General features: G+C 37.8%; 1 protein-coding gene across 1 annotated transcript; it reads right to left on the reverse strand.

The window, feature by feature from the left end:
• Positions 1 to 1,717: 1,717 nt before the first annotated feature.
• Positions 1,718 to 22,693, reverse strand: LOC145779474 (EF-hand calcium-binding domain-containing protein 5-like). Its single transcript, XM_082591075.1, has 30 exons — positions 22,539 to 22,693; positions 21,922 to 22,006; positions 21,033 to 21,211; positions 18,981 to 19,094; positions 18,595 to 18,803; positions 18,187 to 18,289; positions 17,265 to 17,379; positions 17,060 to 17,133; positions 16,672 to 16,800; positions 16,299 to 16,422; positions 15,404 to 15,553; positions 14,958 to 15,113; positions 14,329 to 14,772; positions 14,019 to 14,131; positions 13,420 to 13,580; positions 12,919 to 13,022; positions 12,257 to 12,410; positions 11,600 to 11,768; positions 11,126 to 11,244; positions 10,730 to 10,889; positions 10,188 to 10,358; positions 9,671 to 9,843; positions 8,898 to 9,132; positions 8,456 to 8,657; positions 8,108 to 8,271; positions 7,567 to 7,711; positions 4,385 to 4,512; positions 3,948 to 4,052; positions 3,313 to 3,432; positions 1,718 to 2,523 (listed from the first exon to the last, which is right to left on the reverse strand). The coding sequence occupies exons 1-30, from the start codon at positions 22,683 to 22,685 to the stop codon at positions 2,323 to 2,325; spliced, it is 4,653 nt and encodes a 1,550-aa protein (XP_082447201.1). The 5' UTR covers positions 22,686 to 22,693; the 3' UTR covers positions 1,718 to 2,322.

A 22,693-nucleotide genomic window follows, 5' to 3' on the forward strand; every position in this document is an offset into this window, starting at 1 on the left:
ACTAGGTAACCACAAGGACGATGCTCATCAATTCGACATGGAGATTTAAACTAAGCTAGTGTTTACAAAAGATTTCAAAAATTCTGGTTTTGGAAGCAACTCTTTGCTTTGAAAATGTGTTGCACGCAAACGCATCAGGCTGCTCATGCCAGCTTGGTGCTCTGCACTCTTGTTGTGCAGGTATTCGTTTTCTGTTTTTCATTTAATTCTGGTAGGAGGTTTGTTTCAACTATCTTTACTTTGTTTTTGGTGGTTTGTGAGATGTGTCATACAGATAACATTTTTGTGATTATTTTTATCGGATAAAACAAAAACTTTCGGTAAAAAATTATAAAATAGATTCTTGTTTGATTTTGAAAGTGATCTAAATTTGTTTGGAATTGACTGAGATTTAGACTCTTCTATGCAAGTGGACTTCATGAAAATGCTGCAGGCGGAATTCCTTTTTCTATGGAAATGCTTGGTTTCAGTCTATTTTGAGTAGGAATGAATGAAAATATTGTTGATTTTAAATAGATTGAATTGAATAGCATCATTTATGGATTGTACTATTTTTTCTTGAAAAATTTTCGCTTTTCCAAAAAAGGTGATTAATTTTGTAAATTAACTCTGGCACTAAATTGCCATCTATTTTACTCTCATTGCCTTTGTTCTTAAGTTTAAAGCAATACTTAAACCATCCAAGCTAACGGGTTCGATACCCCGCGGCAACCGTTGTGTTCATCAGTTCCTAAAGTTTCTCTTTTGCGTTAGCGTAACGTCGTGAAATCTGTTGATTGTCTTCTATCGCTGGAAAACTTGCTATTTTTAATAGATTCAACATCACCAGACGTTGAACCTATGAAAAACAGCACGCTTTTCTGAATTAGTCATTACCTGTTTACAAGTAGAGTTTGTATTCTTGTGCAAACTTACTCTGCCTCCATAATAAATTTCCATTTTTGGAAATGTTGTCTGACAGCGCTGTGGTGTTTATTGAATAAGTTCACGTGTCACACTGTTTTGTTTGCCATTTGCAGAAAATTATCCTAAAACTGCGTTTTGTTTTCATTAAACAATTGAATACTGGTATCTTCTGTGAATTCTGTATCGACAATAGCTAAGAAAATGGACAAATGAAGATAAATGAACGGTATTAGTGAGACTTTCGAAATCTAACAAAAATCAAGTCAATCATATGCGCTCCAACGACATGCAACCAAAGGGTGCTTACCTCACACGAATAGAAATGCGACGATGTTGACTTAAATGGTGCAAACAAAAAAGTACTATACATACATAGAAACGTATTACCTAAGGATAACAGATGGGCAGAGTACAAAAAAACATGTAGTCAAGCCTTTGTAGAGTATTTCCGGAAGATTTTTCTCTGATTTAGAAATATAGTTCAAAACCGAACTGTTTGGGAGTAGTTGTTATTCGTTCTTCAAACATAAATAGCCGTGGCGCGTAACTTGATCTTATTCACCTATGTTTCAATTAGCCAACGATCAACTACCACCATTCTGTCTGACCAACGACTTTCTGTCCATGATCCGAGACATCCACGTTATCAAAATATGCGATTTCTAAATTATTTGACAGACAGCATACAGTAGTTCTATCAATTGGTTTTTGTATTCTTTTGTGGATATTATTCAATCAAAAGTATTTCACACTAAATTTCGTCGTCGCCATTTATGTTTCTTCCACGAAATATCCCCCGCTGAAATACTCTTAAAAACAGCCTACCTTTTACTGTTGCTCACCAGCAGTCCAAATATTTACTGATTGTGTAAGAAGACGAAGCAAGAAATTCTGCTTTGTTCCAAACCCAATGGATTTCAACATCTTTATTGTTCATAGCGCAATGTTTATTTAGCTCGGCAAAACGATACGCTATACAGTATACATCACAGTGAATTAAAAAAAAGTAAAGTAACAAATTAATGACCTGAATACTGCCATATTGAATAATAGTGCCGTTGCCTGCAATAGTATATTTTGTAACATCAATTAACTTTAGTGTACCGGAAAATTTGCGTCTATAAACTGAATTTTAATGTCAGTATGATCGACAAGCATGCTGAAGGCGATAGAAAGCTACGCCACTCGAAAAAGAATGTACTGGCAAATGATATGATAAAGGCGTTTAACATTAACAATGGGTAAACGAATGGAGTAGTAAATGTGTGCAAAGGTAAATGCAGTACTAACACGTTTGATAAATATGTGTAAAGTGTTAAGCTATAGTAACTTACTATCTGATACAGTTCTGTACAATCTTCATTAAAAATGCGTTGTTCGTGGTGTAGGCCAACGAAGCCTCATCGTTTTTTCGTCTCAGTATTTTTCCTGACCTCCTTCTAAGCTGTCTGTTGTCGTATTTGTGCTTGCAGAGGTCACTGGGGTAATAGCAGGCTGGCCTTCATTTTGACGCATCTTCTTCGCGTGTTCCATCAATGACAGGCAAACAAACGCCCAATTGTAAAGCTGCTGGGCTGGCTTTGAGCCTTTCTTCGCTACTGAGCCATGGGGAATTCCCTAAATAATTGGAAATTGAAAACATTGCAATAGCCATTCTAAAAAAGCTTTTTAGATCAGTTTTTCAGACTCTGGCTTCATGTACAAATGCAAACAGCCATATCATAAATGAGCTGCGGAGTGTTCAGGTGTACTAGACGTGGCTGAGGCATAAGGATTTGCTTCAATCGGCGCATGGCTTCATTGTTTTCCACAACTACACTCGTTGTGCGTAGACACAGAGCAAAACAATTGTTGCATGAGAATTTACATCGTTGTCACACCCCCGTCAACCCCACTTGGTCGACGTCCCAACGAATCCAAACGTTCATTTCAAAATTTCAGCCATAACACGATCGTTTGGGCTTCAGCAGTTCAGCTTAAGTAACGTGTAATTGTCAATCACGTGATGCAAAGTTGTGAATTGCAATTGCTGAACAGGAAGTAGAAAATCTATGGCTAAGGCTTAGCCTACCAGTTTAAATAACGTTGCAGATTACGCAAATCTTGATCTCATTAAGGGTATTTTTGTACTGTGGTAGCCTACCACTATAAAAAAACATCTAATTGTAACGTTAATAGACAGACTTCGAATGAAAATTGCCATCAGACTGAGGACATTACAAGCAGCCTACTTGTGGAAGCCGAAAGGACCTTAACCTGGCCAACGATACCCTCATCTGATGACCAACCGGTTTAGATAGCTTGAAAACAGCATTGAAAAGTATTTTGTTCTACATTACCAAAGAAACACTTCCCAGTTAGCAAAATAGGTTTTCTTCACTTTTATTCAACTTCTGCAGAACTTACTTTTAACAATTGCCCTACAGCGAGGACAATATTTTCCGTTTCTTCTTCCGTGTTTCCGCTTTCTTCTTCTGCAGTTGGATCATAGGTTAGTATCTTCTGTCGCAATTTGTTTGTAACCATCTATAAAGCAAAAAGTCATACCAGCAATCCAGTTGTCAAAATTCAGAACCCCTGCTAAATACGTTCACGTAATGTGAACGTGAAAAGTTCTTATTGTGAGAACTAAGCTAAAGCACGCAATATTTGGATAATGTCTTCTTTCGTGTAACACTGGATTGTTCAGATTTCAGGGCAGCTGATAGAAAGCCAGGTTAGTGTAGCTTCGTCCAGTGCTGCTATACCATGCATTCTATTTGGTAGCTTGTAAATGGGGCATGTATTTAAAAAATGCTTAATGTAAAAATGCTTTACACCAGATCTTAACACCATATCATATTCAGTGGTGGAAATTCAGCCGATTCTTGCGAACTTAGGCTGTATCAATATTGGTGGGTCAGGGCATGCTTCTTGTGAGAACCTGGTAAAGTATTTGAATCTCACCACTGATGATCTTCACACGACCACAGTCATGACACGACGCAGACAGCACAAGTTACGATGAAGGTTATATCGAGGTCGCTGAGTCAGTAACAAACCTGCTTGCAGTTTGTCCAGTCGTTGAATGCGTTGTGCTCTTCCGGATCGTGATTAAAGAGCATGAGGACTGCTTTAAGGATGTTGTGGATCATCGGAGGAGGTATCTGGAATCAAAATGTTTTGACACTAATTCAAACATCTACATATTGAGTCTTCTTTGTCAGCCTCTATAGGACCGAGGGTCGGTCTTTTTACCATTTAGATTCTAGATGTTTGTGCAAACTACATGGGAATGTTACCAAAAAGCAGTGAAGTTTGGTCCGATGGTACATTAGTGAACTAATTTCTTTAACAAACGCAGCGGTAGCTTTCTGAAAATCTAAGTAATACCAGCATGGCTTAAACGTATTTTTGAATTACTCAGCTGACAACACCAACATTAGGCAGGCTTGCGAAACGCAATCCAGCGTGATACAGAAAAAGAGTAGCCACCGACCTTGTAATTCTTCAGCTCAGCAAAGACGTTGCTGTCAAGTTTGCTGACGTTGTCGCGAAGGTCGGTGAGCATCAGTCGATCGAACATAATCTCCACCCTCATGTCGTCACTTCCTCTTTCCTCGGCCTCTGTGACGTAGCAACAACAATGGAAAGTTTGAAAAGAAACACACAAACTAGTATTTACAACCAGGCTACTCTACTGAGCGTTTATGAATTCGGAATGTAGCACACTAACACGAAAAGCTACTTTGAGTTAAATCTTATGTGGACACATTACTGAAACGTAACATGCTTATGTTTGTAGAAAACCCTAAAGTTGTTGCGGAGAAATCACAAAAGAATTGAACCATTGTGATACGACAATTAATTCAATGAATGTCGTAGCCTACCAATACCATACCCTACACAGTGCACACACACGGCAGAACCTCCCACATATTGAGATTTCACGTTCATTTCAGATATTAGCTTTCTTATGTTGTGTCAATGTGATATTACATAACAAAAGCGACTAACATTTGTACAAGAGCAGCACACTCATGCCTGCACCACGTGACAATCATCAACAGAGCTGTGACGTGCAACGAAGGTGACTAACTTTAACAATCAGCTGAAATTCAACGTTAAGACATAACAACAAAACAACTGATTGTTGACATACACTGATGGGAGGTGTGTGAAAGTAGTTATTGCTGCCCTCGCGTCGTCACGTGACAAATAATAAACCATTGCGCCATTGTGGTGTGATTCAGCGTAGTGGTTTTAATATGATAAGAAATGCACACTGCGGACAAAGTGTTATCGTATTACACTGATAGGGAACTTTCACCACACATTGTTATTTTTGCTGTCCAGCTGATAATACAAATCCGTTTCGTATTGATTCAATGTTTGCCGACGTTAAACAGATGCTATTTTGTTGAACAGCAACATCAAAGTTCCCATTCATCAAAAGTTGTAGTTTTTACATTGTTTTAACATGTAGCGACGTTAAAACGATGTAATTTAGGGCAATTGTTGCTGACTTAGTTATTTGATCGAAAAAAAAAAGTTGGGTGGAACAAACTGGTTCTTTCCAATAGCCATCAAAAGACAAACATTGTAGGGGAAGGTGGGGTGAGTTGGAACATGGGGCGACTTGGAACATTACAGTTTTTCAATGAAATGTTTTACTTATGAATCTATGCTGCCGCCTACAGACAGTATGTGCCACACCCTATCACACGTGTTGTTTTCGTTTCATTTGTTCAAAGTTGTGCGGAGATAGGAAGGATGATATGTTTTTCAGTGCTGAGAGTAATTTTTGAGGACGCTAAACAAAGTTTAATAAACTTATAGCTGCGTTTGTCAACTGAAAGTTCTTTTGTGCAATGATTAGCAGTAGTCTTGTACTTTAAGTATTGCATAGTCAGTTTTGTTCAAATAAAGTGTAGATTGTAAAATTAGATTTTTTTCAATGCCTCCATTGATGGGGTGAGTTAGAACAGTGGCTGTGGGGCCAGTTGGAACATGTTCCAACTCACTCCACTGTATAAGAACTTAGAAGTTAGTCTAGGAATAATGTTGAACTGACTATGTTCAGTTACAACCTATTATATTCACTACAACCTTTTCAATTTAGAGTCTGCAAAGCAACACAGTTAGAAAATAATGTGTGTTTTTATACGAAACGTTTTTGCAAGCTCATCGCCATGAATAGCCTATATTATTATGTGACATTGCATGCATGTGATCGTAAACAATGACAGCTATTAGCCGGAACGAATACGGCTCAACTAGAAAGTATAAGTTTCGAAAAATATACACAAATAAACACAATAAATTCACGTTTTTAACTCGCCCCATTGCATGCTCCAACTCACCCCACTAGTGGGGTAAGTTAGAACGTTCAGGTTTGAGATGAGTTTATAAGATTTTATTTTTATGTGAGCGTAATACAACTTTAAAATTTTGCGAAAATGTTTAGTTTCCATTAGTCTCTCCACTTGTGAAGTTTTAAGAATTTTGAAAAAGTGAAAGCGGTTCTAGAGGCAAAACAATAATTTTTGTTCCAACTCACCCCACCTTCCCCTATACTTGACTGAATGAATTATTATCGCCAATTCAACATAGAAATGGAACAACAAAAGTGGCGGCTGACATGCTGCACGTTCGTTCGATGCCCGGGCGAAGGATAAAAATGACGTTGGCCTAATTCAAAAAATTATTTTGTAGTAAAGACATGAACTCGACAAAGTATTTTTTGCAGAACTCTACAAAGTATTTTTTGCGGAACTCGACAAAGCATTTTTTGCGGAACTCGACTTCAAATCGATCGAGTTCATTCATTAATTTGACAGAAGAAACAGTAATTGTGAATACACTACACAAGAATTTCTACTTGTAATCGCGAGTGGAGAACTGTGACCAAAATTCAACATTATACAAAACAATATTGTGACTACTGTCGGGAGGCTACCACTCGAGTGGTGTGAGCGCCTGCATATTACGCATGACGCACTCCTCAAAAGAACCGGTTGCTGTGTCTTGGTGAGATTGCATGACATGCTATGATGGGGATAGCTGACTCAATGACTGTATTTGTATGGACTTTAGATGCTTCCAAGAAATTACACCTTTCTCTTGCTTACATTTGTTGTTACGTCGCACTGCCAGTTGTTGCAACGAGCGCAAAATGAAACCATTCCCTATTCAAAGATTAATATAAGAACAACTTTTTATTTTTCTTAACAACGAAATTAAATCGATCGAAAGGCACTGAACTTCAGTTCAGTTGTTTTTATTTCTGACCATCATATCAAAAACAATACACGTCAACATAGCAAAGGTCGATAAAAAGGTAGAAGCGACAAAACGTGAACGTCAACTGAAAAATATTTTATGTAGACCACTTGAATAAAAAAAATCGACCTAGTTTTGTTGTATGAGAAATAGCCTTTTTATAGCAATCATTGCAACAAACCAGCTTGCAGCTGTCGATGACAAGCAGTGGCCTTATTGTCGTGGGTTTCAGCAGGGGCGGATCCAGCAAGTAGCCTTGGGGGGGGGGGCGATTTCAGCAAAACACGGTAATGTGTTTATTTCTACATTAATCCGACCTTGCAAATACACCGTAAATAAAGTTAGTGGGCAGGATCCGCCACTGGATTTAAGTGGGGTGAGTCACCCAACTAGATTTACCTAACACGACAGTTTTCTCCCCGCTTTCGGATTCCTTCATCACTTCCCTGTTGGCTGCTTGCAGTAGTTTCAACATTCTCTGGACTTCTTTATTTTCGTGGCGCGGTAGATTCCTAAGGTTTCCGATGCTGATGTCAAGGACACACTGTAAACAACATGTTTCAACTCAATAAATCAAACGTTGTGTTGCCATATAAATAACACAACGTTTGTCTAGTAATCTATGCTGCCGAAATCACAAGCGGTGGTGTGACCAGTGAGACGGCAGAAGCAGCTGCAATTTGTTGATCGGTGTCATTTTAATATGCAAAAAAATACCAGTAGTATCAACTATAAGTCGACAACTATCAGCATAAGGACAAAAAAATACATTTAACTTGAGAGTAATGGTGATTCGTTAGCGGTTTGTAAAGACCGTGTGGTCTAATCCAGAAGGCTTAACTTTAATCTTTCCTTTTAACGAGTTCGTGTGACAAGCAGCATTTTACAATTAGGAGGTAATTATTTAAACGACATAAATGTTCTGATAAATTGCACACACCTGACATCTGCCTGAGTCATCACGCAATGGATATGCAGTGTGGCGTTCCCCGTAAGCATCTGCTGTCGTTGTCTCAGAGTTCTCCATACTTTTGAACAAGTAATCTCTGAACAGATTGTCCTTCCTATACAGTCGTTGTGGCCGACTGTGCGTTATGGCAACTCCTGCAGATTAAATTTGACGCAATCATTTTAAGATGCTGAATATCTGACCAGAACTTCATTTTTTGGCCTAAGAATAGCCATCATGTGAAAACACATAATACACATGCAGCATGCAAACGTTACGTCTAACGACGCTAAAATGATGTAAAAAGACGTAACTTTTGCTCATTGGGAAATTTATCACCTGTGTTGTTGTCGGCTGTCATCATCTTTCGAAGGACGCTTCCACTCTGCGCCTTTGGATCAGGTTCAACAAAATACACGATAATGTTGCGCACTCGTGGCGCTCGGCTATGCACCCACGACATGGCCGCCTCTATAATGCGCAACAGCTTTCTGCGCAGATCCACGTGATGAAATGCACTTGAAAAGGATTTTGCAACACCCTGAGAATAGCACATTGACCGACCTTAATATGCAATTTGGACTTTAGTTTAAATATTCAACAAGTTATCAGATTATAGAGACCTCTTGGATTAGCCTAGGAGTCTCCACTAATGTTGATAAAACTTGATTGAAAAAGCAAATTTGTGACCTCATACACTCTTGATGAAAGTAATTTCGGCCAGCAATATGTTAAACTTACAACAACCGATTGACTTAAAGCAACATGCAGGGTTTCCAACCTGATAGAAATTGATTTCATGAGAAGCAAAAATGCTTCTGTCGGCAGCCACGGCCGAGTCCACATTGTCGATACCGATGAGGCCGAAGGTTCGTCGCTTGGCGTCCCGGATGGGTACTAGGACCAGCGAACCCTCGCGATCGCCTTCTTCTCTATTGGGGTTCCAGAAATAGACCCTGCCGTGACTTTGAACCCGAGGCACATAAACCAACTTTCCTCTTCTTATTGCATAGAAACTACGTGAAAATAATGCAAAATAAAAGGTGAGTTGAAGGAAAATATTCTTAGCTAGCATGATTGGTTCTTTTCACATTCATTTGACATCTACAGACGTTGTATCAACTTAAAAAGGACTAATTTTGTTGGCTGGTCTGGCAGTTGACTTCATTTCCATTTAGAAAGGTCAGGGTTAGAAAAGATCAAAATTCCAACAAGGAAACTACAGAAGCTCAGAGATTAGAAAAAAAATCGTAGCCATAGCTTTTTCTGCATAAACTGTTGTAATAGCGATGCAAAATAACTTATAACCAAAGAAGGCGCATCAACAGCTTGACTGAACAAATCAACTATCTTGCTTTAGCTGAATATGGGTCAACTTTAGATTTCTTTAAAAATGTTTGTTCAAACATGTGAGCTAAAAATTCTCACAAAGCACCCAGACAGCAAATCAGTCGTTTTTTCACGTTCACGTCTGCAGACGTTGAATCAATGTAAAAAAAGACCGATTTGCTGTTTGGGGAAAACGTTTTCCTTTTCTGGTATTGAAAAAACAACCTGATTCCCTTCATATCCTCGTAAAAGGCCTTTCCGAGCATGAATGGAGCGTTATCTGGAGTGCACGCCACATATCGCAGCAAGATAGGGCCTCTTGCAGGATACAAAATGTTTTGCTCCAGCAGTGCGATGTAAGCACTCATCTTCTTTTGGTTGCCATGAGCATCAGCATCCTTCAATCACAAGATAATGTCATAGTTTGTTCATTGTTAGGTCTATATCTAAAAGAGCAAAAATTTAACGACCGCATAGCGGTTTCTCAATTTTTGTGTTCGACTCACGATGTGAACACAATGTTATTTGGATTGACCCTCACTACTCTGGGCACAAGAACACATTTGGCACCACTTTTGAATTTGTGATAATCTGACCTAGAATCGAGCCAAAATCTAGAAGCAGGCCACTGAGTTAGAAGGTAAAATTACATAAAGTAACCAGTAGCTACAGTTCTGCTTTCACGTTAAGTTTCTACTGCAATCGGGCTGCACTGGACCTTAATGCGCAACAGGGACTTCACCTTATGAAGTGTTTGAAACAGCGCTCTGTAGACCGAATCCATAGAAGCTCCTCCGGCCTCAGCTGAAGATTGGATTTGCGCCAACCATTTGCGTCGTGCGTCACCACGTATTCGTTCAGCGTAGGAACGTTCAACGGTGCTTGTAGCGTACTCCACTAAGCCGTCAAAAACCTGTTGATGACAATACGTACGTTGACAATAACAAAGCGTAACGTACTCCAAGACTACAGAGTTACAAACATTGCGGTTTAATATCAGCGTTGCTACATTACTAACTGTTACAGCACAAACCACCGTATCTTTATCTAAGCAGTATCCAACACGTGCATAGTGACAAACCGCTGCTTTTAATGGCAGTTTTGTATTTTGGTCGTACCCAGATTTTGCCAGAAGGTTAAAAATTCATATAAAGTTGGCGGGAAGACAAGGGATCCAATTCTCGTGTGTTTATATAATCCCGGAATTAGTCCAAGTTCTTTCTAGATGCTGAACAAACACATTTGGATATATGACTTTACTACAAACACCTATACCCAACTCACTTCTTCGCCTCCCACCATTGCTTCACACACAGAGTTGATGTAAATATGGAATTCTTTTCTGTGCAAGCGACGTCGGTCATGATAAGGTGCGTGCTTGCGTGCCTGACGCACAGCTTGCCTGCCACGTTTAAGTGCTGACGCTTCCATGCCACCCTTGTATCTAATAGAAGAGAATATTGGTCAGAAAATCGATAGGATATCAACATGTACTTGAAAACGTAATCAAGTTTTTCAGATCAGAGGAAAGCACGTTATTTCTAATATAGGAAAGACCATATTAACGAATTCGAAACCCAGTATGCAGACGTTGAATCAATGTAAAAATGACGGATTTTTCCGTTTGGGGGTTTCAGAACCAGGGTGTTATTAGTACTTAGCGACACCATTAACACGTACTTGGAAAGAATATCATCCACTTCTTCATTGTCGACATGACCTTGGCCATCATTGTCCCAAACGTTAAATAAGTTGTCTACCATTTGCCTGTGCTTTGCAGATAGGACATCTCGTCTGGCCTGCAGAGTTATTTTTGAGAATAATCTCAGGTCCAATAACTTAGTGTTTTTAAGATAAGTTATCGGCACAACAAAAAGTTAATATTCTTCGATTCAATTCAAAGTTTTCTTTTAGTCTAAACCTTATAAATTGTTACAGCCAAGCTAAAAAACGAAAAACAAACATTAAATGGCCGAAATCAATTGGAGAAAAGTCCTGTGTTCTCACCATGTGAGCACGGAAGTTGAAATAGGCTACGCACGGGGATAAAAACTGCAGAATATAACACTGACTTTGCGACAAGTAATGTCCTACAGTAATGGAAAGAAATAATTAGAAAAAAACAAATCATAGTTAGCGCTCAGTGTAACCTACTTTTTCCAGTCTAGTCATCTTTTCTTCTTCAGTTTCGACATACCCCCCATGAATGAAATTAATGAGCTCTCCAACAACATCATGAGTTGTGTCATCACTGATGAAGTTCTCCAACAAGGAGACAAATCTTCCTTCATTCAGTTGGTTTTCATCGAAGACACTCGTCATTCTTGTGATAAGGTTTTGAATGTTAGTGATGCAAATACTAACTGTTTAGAAGGAGCGGTCTTCCTAACGTCAGCACAAGGCTGAGTACTCACTATAGAACAATAAGCATGGTGTTTCGCTAACCATACCGGTGCAGCCTCCACGCTAGCCATCAAGACAAAAACACATGTTTCTCATAGGACTGCCGAGAAACAAAAATGTAACTGTAAACTGCCTATTCGTATTTTATGACTTTCACGCCAGGCTTGGGAAACAAGGTGATGGAACTGCAATACTGAAATGCTTAGAAAGCAACAAAATGGTCATATTGCATGAGCAATACTTCAGCGATGTGTTGGACAAGCTGCACACATGTAAAACTTTTATTCATACGAAAAACATCGTGTTTTTAAAATTGCAAAATTTCCAACACTAAATTGACAAACAAGCAATGTTTTAAGTTAAGTTTGAATTGAGTTCTAAATATTTCGAAACAACAATTTGACGTACCTTGAGTGACTTCGAGATGAATAGTGTGAGAAGAACTCTGCAGAAGGACGATCTGGGAGGATGAGGGGCTCAGCAGCAAAGGATACGCTCATCCTGCTCGTGGATCCCGGCCTGGTTTTTATTTCCACAGGCAGTGGATAGTAGTGGTCCACGTCTATAACAGGCTACGTGAAAGTCTTATCGGAAGAGCAATTATAATTTTATCTACATCTGATGAACAAAATACAGCAGTTAAAGATTAATTTTATCAATTTTTTTTGTATCAGATGTAGATAAAATTATAATTGCTATTCCTGATGAGGATATTATTAGCTGTCGAAAACTTTTGACATAAAATCTGTTTTTATTTGAGTGTCCACACGTCCACACATGCTAAACACAGCTCATTTGATCTGGTGAAAAGAAAAAATAATGAAAACACAGTTCGAGAGTTAGTCAATCATCTATTTTTCAAAATAGCACTACAGTAGGTAGTGGTGCGAATGACGACAGAAAACGTAACAGAAAAGCTCACTGACCCAATTTTTGACGCAAAATATGAACAAAAATGGGCCCGGTTACAAGGTATAGGCCTAGTTGTATTTTTCAGCTGGTTAAAGTGGGTAGCATGGAGACATGGGCTGCTTCAATGTTCAATAATTTGCAACAAACTCTTTACTCACTCATGTCCTCAGCGGTATGTTGCACTAGCACAGCTTCGGATGTGGCTGCTTGAGTTGTAACAACAGTTTCTGAATCGCGTTCCGTTCCATCGTAATGGTCGTCTCTGTCAATATGACAATCAATGTAATGTAATCGATGTAATGTGTAACTACAGTAATCACGCATTCGGTCACCGAGCGTTAGGAATAAGAAGATAATATTCTCATTGCATTAAGTTCAACTGCTGATTAGAGCAGAGTGGAAAACTCTGCTTGCTCGGCCCCTCTTTCTTTAGCGTCTACGTCCACCCAAGTAATGACACCCTGGGTCTAAACACTCAGCTTATCCGAGAGTCGAACCAGGATCGCAAGACTGGAAGCCGAGCGGCATATCTACTTGGCAATCCCATAGCCGAGTGAATATGTGATTTCGACAAAATGGTTTAAAACTCTTGACTGCATGATACAGGTGCTAGTCTTACAACTTGCAGCACCCCGCTAAATGTGATTCTTAACACTTACTGCTCTTTGACGCTGTCGTCTGGCACATTGGCATTTATGGGGGCTTCTTGGGTCAAAGCTGAATCCTCAGCCTCTGTTGCTCCTTCGTCTCCAGGCTGTTTTGTATGCAGAGTCACAAAGCTTGTGGTTTTTGTTTTCCGAACATTTGTTTGAGGTACCTCCTAAATGTTGCTCACATGGTTGAACTTGCAATACACAACAACTGTAGCATACACTGTAAAGCGGTGGTACGTCTGCTGTCTTATATACAGTAGAAATCAATTTTCAAGTGTCAATGCAAGAACATTAAAAAGTGGAAACAGACTAATTTTTATGCTGGGACCTGTCCAGCTTGATAACTTAAATATATTATGCACAATGTCTCAACCGATATTCGCGATTCACTTTGGGTTGTTTCAATAGAAAAATCACAAATAATGCACATACCGGTATGTATCATACTTAAAATATTATTTATCACCACAGTTTTAGTTAACAAATGAAAAGAATCGGGTTAAAATCTCCATAGTCGTCACCTCACAGAATAGTTTTTGTATATCTATCGGATCCACACCCACAATAAGATATTTTAGTTCAACAACAACAACAACAAAAATTACCTTTGAAAACTGGATGCTGACCGGACCGACATCAATGCTTTCATCCGTACTTGGAGCTGGAGTGATGAGAGTAGCAGAAAGGGTGGAGGAAGCTAGCAACTTCGTTCCCTCACCTGAACAATAATCATGTCGCAAATTTGTTATTTCAGGATTATTACTGATTAGTATTGTTAAATGATGACATCTATAGGCCTAATGATAAGAAGATGCGCTTTGTCACGTGCATGCAATGCAACAGTATTTTCCTCCAAATTTGTAAATCAATAGCAAGTGTTAAGAATTAGAAAATCACAACAATAGCCTTTCTTACTTTCTATTGGTTCTTCTTTCTTATCTTCGCCGATCTCCGGATTTTCTGGAGTAGGAACTGTATCATCCGGTGTCACTTCTACAGTTTTTTCCTCCTCAGTTGTTTTATTTGTTTCTAATACTGCTTCTGTGTTTTCTTGCACTTTATCAGTTTCTTCAACTTCTTCTGCAGGTTTAGCTTCTTCCTCCTTCCCTTCTACCGTTACTTCTACTTTTTTGAGAGCTTCTGCAGCATCTTGTACTGTTGAAGCAACGTCTTTCTTCTGATCAATGCCTGAATTATCTTCCACAGGAGTTTCTTGTTTCCCTGCTTCTTGTTTGGTTTCTTCCGGAGAAGAAGTAACCTCTTCTTCACATGTTGCAGGAGAAGTCTCTTTCTTCTCCACTTCCTGAGCAACCAAATCTTCTCCAGCAGCAGAAGATACTTTGACAGATTCAGCATCATCTATTTCAAATGGCAGCACAAAATAAATAACTCTGTACAGTAGCCTATTCCAGAAACGCATGAAAAACTTGAAACCTCAAGTTTACCCTGAATTCTTTGTAACACAATCGAATAGACTTATTGCTAATATGAGTGACAGTTAAAACAATATTTGCGCTAGGATATGATCAGAAAAACGAAATTACCAGGCTTCTGTTCCATATTTTTTTCTTCAGCGACCTCTTCCCGCTGAGGAAGAATCTCGCTTTTATTTGTAGGAGTCGCATCTTTCTCATGTTCGGCAACTTCAGCAGAAACATTCTCTTCTTGAACAGTAGGTGTAGATTGTTCACCTTCTTCAGCTATTTACAGAAAGCGTCTTGTCAGTGTGCTACCGACCTTAAGCAGAGCTTGAAACTATGAAAGTAGCTGTGGATTCTACTGTAACCCATTGCCATGTGGTTCCTAACTCAAAAACTGTCTAGTTGGTAGTTTATCTAGAGTCTAGACTATGGAACAGTGAAAGATTTAGGAATTACAGTAAAAAATACACACATGCATAAGTCAATGCTTTGCCACACAGTTTAGATATCAAATTTAAACAAAAATTAGACATCATTTTTTAAGCTACATTATAACACATGTATCCCACCGTTCTCATCAGGTTGGCTGGAGATAGGAACAGACGCCCACTCGGAGGATATCAGCTCTTCTGTGGACACATTTACACTTTCATCGCTTCCACTGTCATCTTCAGAATCAGGATACAGGTCATCTAATTCCTCCAATTCAATGACAGGCCCTAATAAATATTCTTGTTCAGCATTGAGTTACAGTAAGAATGTTGTTGTTGTTGTTGTTTGTTTATCTTTATCCTGCATTGCAGGAAAGCGGACTTGAGCGCTATGCATCGGTGTACGCCTTCCGACATACACCTGACCCACGCTGCAGCCGACGGCAATGTCTGTTTCCGATTGTCTACTGTACTTATGACTTAAATTTGGTACTACCCATTACTCGAAATCGATCACTAGGTAGAGGCAATTATCGTAAAGTTTCTTGCCCAGAGAAACAACAGCAAGTGCGGGTGGCTGGAGTCGAACATGCAGGCTCTCGACTGCGAGCCCAACGCGCTAACCACTAGAATAAGGAAAAATTAGTACTCCACAATTTGTAATTTAATCACTTTTTGACACTAAAATGCATACGCTGTCGTTGCAGAAACACGACTAAGATTAAGAAACAAAACTTTAACAGTTCATTGCTGGACAAATGATATGCTTCATATATTAGCCCGCATCTAAGCTTAATAAATTCGTCACTCAAGAGTATTTTATAGGCTAATATGTACCACTAAAAGTCTACAGAGTGAATTACACCGATCTTAGGATAGGATCTAGTTAAAACATGGACACTAAACAAACGTGAGTTAAATTACTTCACACGTTCAGACACAAAAATTAGCAGGATAAAGAAACTTAACTGATATTCTACACAAGATTACAAGAATTTAATCCTTCACCTAAGCAATTGTTGATCTATCTTACACTTTCGTGGGTTGTTGAGCAAGCTTTTGGCCTCGTCTAATTTGTCCCAAAACTTTTCAAGCAGGTGAAGCATCCTGTGGCGATCCAAGCAACCGCTTTCTTCAGAATCAAGTGCAGAGAAAAGCTGAAAAGATATTTAAAACTGCAAGTCAATGAAGTAAGCGGGCAATAAGAAGTTTTTCACCATGCTACTCCAAGATAGATCTTGAAAAATAACTGAAAGACGCAGACAAACAGCAAGCTCTTAGAACTTTGCAATGGTCTTTTAAACTTGTAGTGAAAACGTAATATTTGCTTCAACATTATAAAAAATATGCAAATTAAAAATAGCACTAATGGCTAGAATGTCGTGCATATTTAATTCAGTGCCCACCTTAACGAACATCCCTCGCCAGACTTCATGTTCAAAAGTACGACGAAAGGCGATTGCACACTGGTCCAAATGACGGAGTAGCTTGACAAACTCTGGCATCGACATTTCATAAACAAATTGCTCAATGTACTGTGAACATGTAAGTTGAAAAATTAAATTCAAAACACAGTCTATGGTATTTTATAAAGTGGCAGAATTCTTCATCAATATTTGCGTCCAATAGACCATATTTCCGTCTAATAGACCTAAAATTTTATTTATTTGTATTTGCACCAGACTATCATCAAATTACGCGGGGAATGGAAAAAATTGAAAAGGCCTTGGTCCACAACAAGCATAGCAAGTGATTAAGAAGGGAAATCTGAACAACATGGTAGAGTCTACTTACTTCTATGTACTCTTCAATGGTCAATGTTCTTCCTGTCTCATCGGTTGGATCCAATTCTTTACTGTAGTGAATAACTAAAACATAGTTCCCTTCATAAAAACATCACAGTCTAGGATGAGGTAATATGAATTAATTTAATCAGTAGGCTACAATAAGTAAGAACAGTTAGATCATGAAAATCGGCCGTGCAGAACTACTTTCTTACCATTCTCAGAATCTGAGGCCAAATGTGATGAAATCTCCAAGTAGGAGTAGAGAGCATTTTGTATCAATTGCAACTGAAGTTTTCCGCTGTCAACAAGCCATTGCGGAAATTGAAGCTGCGGAAAAAGGTCAAGTTTAATGAAAGTGATCATGCACCGAATCTTGTAGTGGTTTAATTGTGTTGTAATGTTACCATCTAACGAAACATCCACACGGTGCAAGCCGTTTGCGAAACAATATAAATATCAATCTCAGGGCCGGATTTAGCTGATGGGGGCCCGAGGCACTTTTAGATCGGGGGGCTCCCGTGCAAAACATTTTTTGCGCCGACGGCGCGAAAAACCACCTCTGCGTCTACAGTAGCATTAATCCAGCACTGCACAGCATTTTGCAGAAACTTGAAAGGCTGAAAAAAAATAGTAACACAAAATCACAATTTTTCCACGTTGGAGGGCCCTTCAAAAAAGGGGCCCGGGGCACCTGCACCCCCTAAATCCGGGCCTGATCAATCTCACAAAAATTGTTTTTGATTTTTGTTAATGTGCATCAAATATATTGCTTACCCAGCATACAAAATAATGTAAGAAAAATCGCACGAGACATGATAATAAAAAGATGGTTCGCATTCATTTATAACAGCCTGATATTTGACATTTTGCAGATCAAGAAGCCTGCATACAATATCGTAAACCACCCCATAAGCAACCACAAAGTGCGCTTCAAATATTGGTACCGGTGTCCGGTAGGCTACTTAGATAGCTGTTTAGTAGTAGCCTAAACATAAAGTTTTCTAAAATAAAAGATTGTAAATGTTTTACTCGTCAGTCACAGAGCACGCATTTGTCTCAATACAAAATGAATTATAATTATTGAAGAATACCCAATCTGAAAAAAAAGACTTGGTGTGTTGTAAAAAATACAACCTTTAATAATCTGGCTCTTTCAAGCGAATCTTCTTTCTTTTTCCTCTCCCTTTCCTCTATCGCATTTCTCTTTATGGCTGCTTCCATTTTCAGTCTTGCAAGTCTTATTGATAACATAATTAAAAAAACGTAATTCCCAAAATACAATAGTAAACGAGAGTCTTTGTCATGAAGTTTTTTAAACGTAAATTTATTTTCAAAAAGTCTCAACATTAAAGATATCTTCAAGAAATGCATTGCTTCTTTGTAGCCTTTTCACTCTGGTTAACAATTTAACAATACACCACAAATATTTTTATTACCAATACTTCCTAAACAAATAACTGCCATCAAAAGCTCAAAATAAATGAGGAATAGACAAGTATATTACGTGAATTAACAAGTTCAAAAACAGTAATGAATGCTTACTTGTTTGCTTCCATGGAAAATACTTCACGTTTAAGTTCTTCAGACACTTTCTTAAGGCCTCTCACGTAAGGTGATGTCTCAGATAAGTTGCTGTATAGCGGGTTATTTCTCATCAAGTATTGAGCAAGAACATTTATCGGATTGAAAGTTGTTTCACTTTGAACGAAATCTTTGTCGATCATGCCTCGCTTTTGAGCTTCATTCAATACCTCCATACAAAAAGAAACTTTATTTTTCAACAAATAACAATTAACTCACACAAAAATGTCATTATTGCAGTTTTTAAATTACGGTACTTCCAGAAGTTATTAAGATAAAAGTCATATGTCTTACACTGAATACTAGTCCACAATAAGCAATAAGGTTTACATTGTCATATAGGCTACCTTTTCCATTCCCAATACAAGAGTTGGAAGCAGTTTGTCGATCAAATAAACTCTTAGTTCTGATGTTAAAGAGTTGTCATTGAACCAGTCAAATGCAAGAAGGTCGATTGGCAACTGCACAAAACAAAAAAAACTTTAGTTGCTTTCTCGTCTATGCAATTATGACCAAAAATCCAATCATTTATCATTATCAACATGAAGAAGGAATTGAAATGCTACACTGACAGTTCACTTTTTAACTAAATTATATGTTTAAAGTATCGTGTAACTGTAAACTAATGCCATGTATCTGTGAAAGATGCAAATAGATCTTATGTACCCCCAGCTAACTTGGAAATAGATTGAATTTCTGAGAGTAAATTCTGCTTGATCATTTCATGATCAATCAACATTTTGCCTTGTATAATCAATTTACATAGTTGTGCTCATAGGCGCCGACTTTTCAAAAAACCTTGGGGGGCGAGAAAGGTGATGACGTCATAACCATAACGCTATTTTGCTCAATTAAAATAGTCTTTGATTAAGCTTACTGTCTTGTTTATATTGACACCTAGGTCGCAAGCCGAATTTATTAGAACTGCTGCTTGAAACGATTAGTTTTACACAGGCAGTAGGCTAGACTACGTCTAGTAAAAATTTTGATTATGTTAGCTCATAATTGGAGCAGTTGGAAAACAAGCCGATTTATTTCCTTTTCGTGGGAGTGAATAACAACAATCAAGACAGTGAAGTTATATATTACGAAATAAAACGCAAAAAAATCATGATCTCAAGCAGAGTGGAAACCCGCTATGAGTTTTATTAGCTTCGTTTTGCTAATTACTTACCTTCAAAGCGTTAACAATGGAGAAGTGTTTTCTCTTATGTTTTTTATCTAAAGTTTTTATAGTCTTTTATCGAATCCCGTATATACTCGAATATAGGTCGAGATGTTCACAAGTGATTTTCATCTCAAAAAGACAGGTTCAACTTATACCCGGGACAAGCTCGGCAGTTTTCAAAATGAACACATTTTTGCTGTGGCAAAATCATTGCCAACGTAGATTACGGAGTGTGCAATGGCATCGGTGGAATTAAAAGTTTTGAATACGATTATTTGCAGTGACTCAAACTTAATTTTCAAATGTAATGATTTCTATCAATTTTAAACTTTATGCACTTGTTGAGCAATATGCAAAGCTCAAAAGACAAAACAGAAAGAGCTGCTTTAAGAAATCATTTTTTTTATTTTTGCGTGTAGGATATAATCGTTCTAATTACGTAACATTCCATGATCGTGGAAGTCGATGTTAAACCTTAGCGGCTGCATAAAACAATGATGTCAGGTTAGTTAGGTGACAATAGCGGTAAGAGACGTTGTTAATGCAGGCAATATCTGCGACCAAGTTAAACACCTTTTCTTTTATCGGTTTTCGATTTAATTCTCACACATCGTGAAAAAAACAATGCGTTCTGTTGAATCATAATTGATCTCACAGCGGGAAGACCTCATTGAAAATTGCGCGTCTAATTTAGCTGGTTTACTTAATATTGCAGTGAATAGTTACGTGACTATTCCAGCAGCGTAAGTTACTCCACCTTCTACTTTGAAATTTCCATACCGTATGAGAAAGCCATGCGATCAGCTGCTGTTTTGCGGGCAAGAGCAACGTAGGCTATATTTCGCTTTCGGCATTTTTTAAGTCTGTTTAAATGATCAAAATCTCTTTCGCGAAGTGTTTTATCTTTTGCCCCTCAACCATAAATTTACGGGGGGCGCCGCCCCCCGGCCCCCCTGGAAGTCGGCGCGTATGGTTGTGCTTTTTTTCTAGATACTCTAATAAAACACCAAAAATGCATAAAGTTCGGGTTCGATTGGTGTAAATTGGTAATGTTTTTGTTTTCCTTGTTAATACACAGTCATACTGTCAGTATCAGTGTATTTCATTTATCTGCAAAAATGCAGCATTGTATAACAACAATTACTTTTCTGATGTAAAACATATTTTGCAAAACACTAAAAACACAATTTTCTGTAATTTCAAAAAAGTAGCCTGAGCAAACTTAACATACAATTCTTTCCAATTTAGCAGCAGCTGCTCTCTCATCTTGAAGTCTTTGCTTTTTTAGTTTTTGAACAGCTAATAATTTTTTTTCAATGTCTCTTCTGTACTGTACAAACCATTCACAATTTAAAATTCCAGTAAGATCAACAGATAAATGTGGCTCGAGAAATTCATTTTCTATTTTTTCTGTTAATAAATGAAAAGAAATTAGGCCTATTACAGACCAAGAAATTATCACTGTGGTTATCAAATATTATCAGCATGTAGATTTAATCATCTTTTAATACATAAAAGTTATTGGCGAAAACACGTAGAGTGATTCTATGATATTACAGCAGATAACAAATCATCACGCTTGTTTGCTTGCTTCAACTTTTAAATTCATACTTAACATACCGGTAGGGTTTTGACATACCGACCTATCTATACAAGCCTTGCCAACGTGCAAACTGAAGGCCAATGTAAATTTGATTTTGAACTTGAGCTATTAATATCTCTTTAAAATGATAGATTTGAGAATCACAAATTGCCAAAGTGTGATCACTGAATCCCAAATCCCAGCAAAGCTCTTAATTTTACGTTAAAAAAATAACAAATTTTTCACCAGTCTTGCAAAATAATTTTTAAATTTCCAGCGCAAGTACCAAAATTTTGTCAATTTATTTGTATGGTAAAAGTAGCTCAAAATCATATGAAATGCATACAAAAACTATATTTATTACTCAAACTATCAACCTATACCAGTGATTCTGACTGCTAGCAAGCGTAACAGATCTGCCTCCAATCAAATTTGAAGCTTGTACGTTGGCATAGCATGTGTATATCGATCACCATGGGTTTCGAGACGTTGACATATCAGCTTAAACATTAATAAGCTATAGTTTTTTTTAACTTACCTATAGTAGCATCATGCTTAGATATGTGTATACCCAGAGTGTTATTGTTCTCCTCAATGCCAAATGTTTGCTCAGAACTAGTTTTCTGCGATCAAACACTCTTGTCAGATATTAGTAAAAGTTGTTTTTAAACATGTAAAAATGTTCTAGCACAAAAATAGTAAAATTAGTATGTACAGTAAATAGGACAAATAGCTGTCTTGGTAAAACTTTATAAATATGCTAAATATACTTTTGAGTTATTTTAATATACTGAAGAAAAGAGAAATTGTGAAAAATATGGATTGCTGACATATCACAGCAAAAAACGAAAGAAAAAAGTCAGGTGTCGAAAGTGTAAATAGATAAAAATATTTAAACAATAGATAACTATCAATATTACAAAAAGTGCTCATTGCAAAGCAGAGAAAATTACATCTACTATAGTTACTTCTTTCCAAAACCTATTCTATTTGAATAAGGACCTTCTGATGATCCCCCTTTCGGGGTGAAACAGGCTGTAGAGGTTTAGAAAGTAATAAGTACCGGTATATTTAAAATAAAAAAAAAATTTTCAAAGAAATTCTATCTTTTCTAAAAGTCTACAGACTTCATAGTTCATACGTGTGACAAATTACCTCTGTAACAAGTGAACTAGTTGTTCTGCAGCTTCCTGATAGTGAAGTTTTGATGGTGAGGGAGGAGTTGCTTGATAATGTGCTAGTGCTACCACTGGTAACATCTGATTCACTGCTTGCTGGAGAATTTAAAACAGGTGTAGACATGTTTTTGA

Source organism: Aplidium turbinatum, chromosome 11 (assembly GCF_918807975.1).
Source record: "Aplidium turbinatum chromosome 11, kaAplTurb1.1, whole genome shotgun sequence".
Taxonomy (NCBI): Eukaryota; Metazoa; Chordata; class Ascidiacea; order Aplousobranchia; family Polyclinidae; genus Aplidium; species Aplidium turbinatum.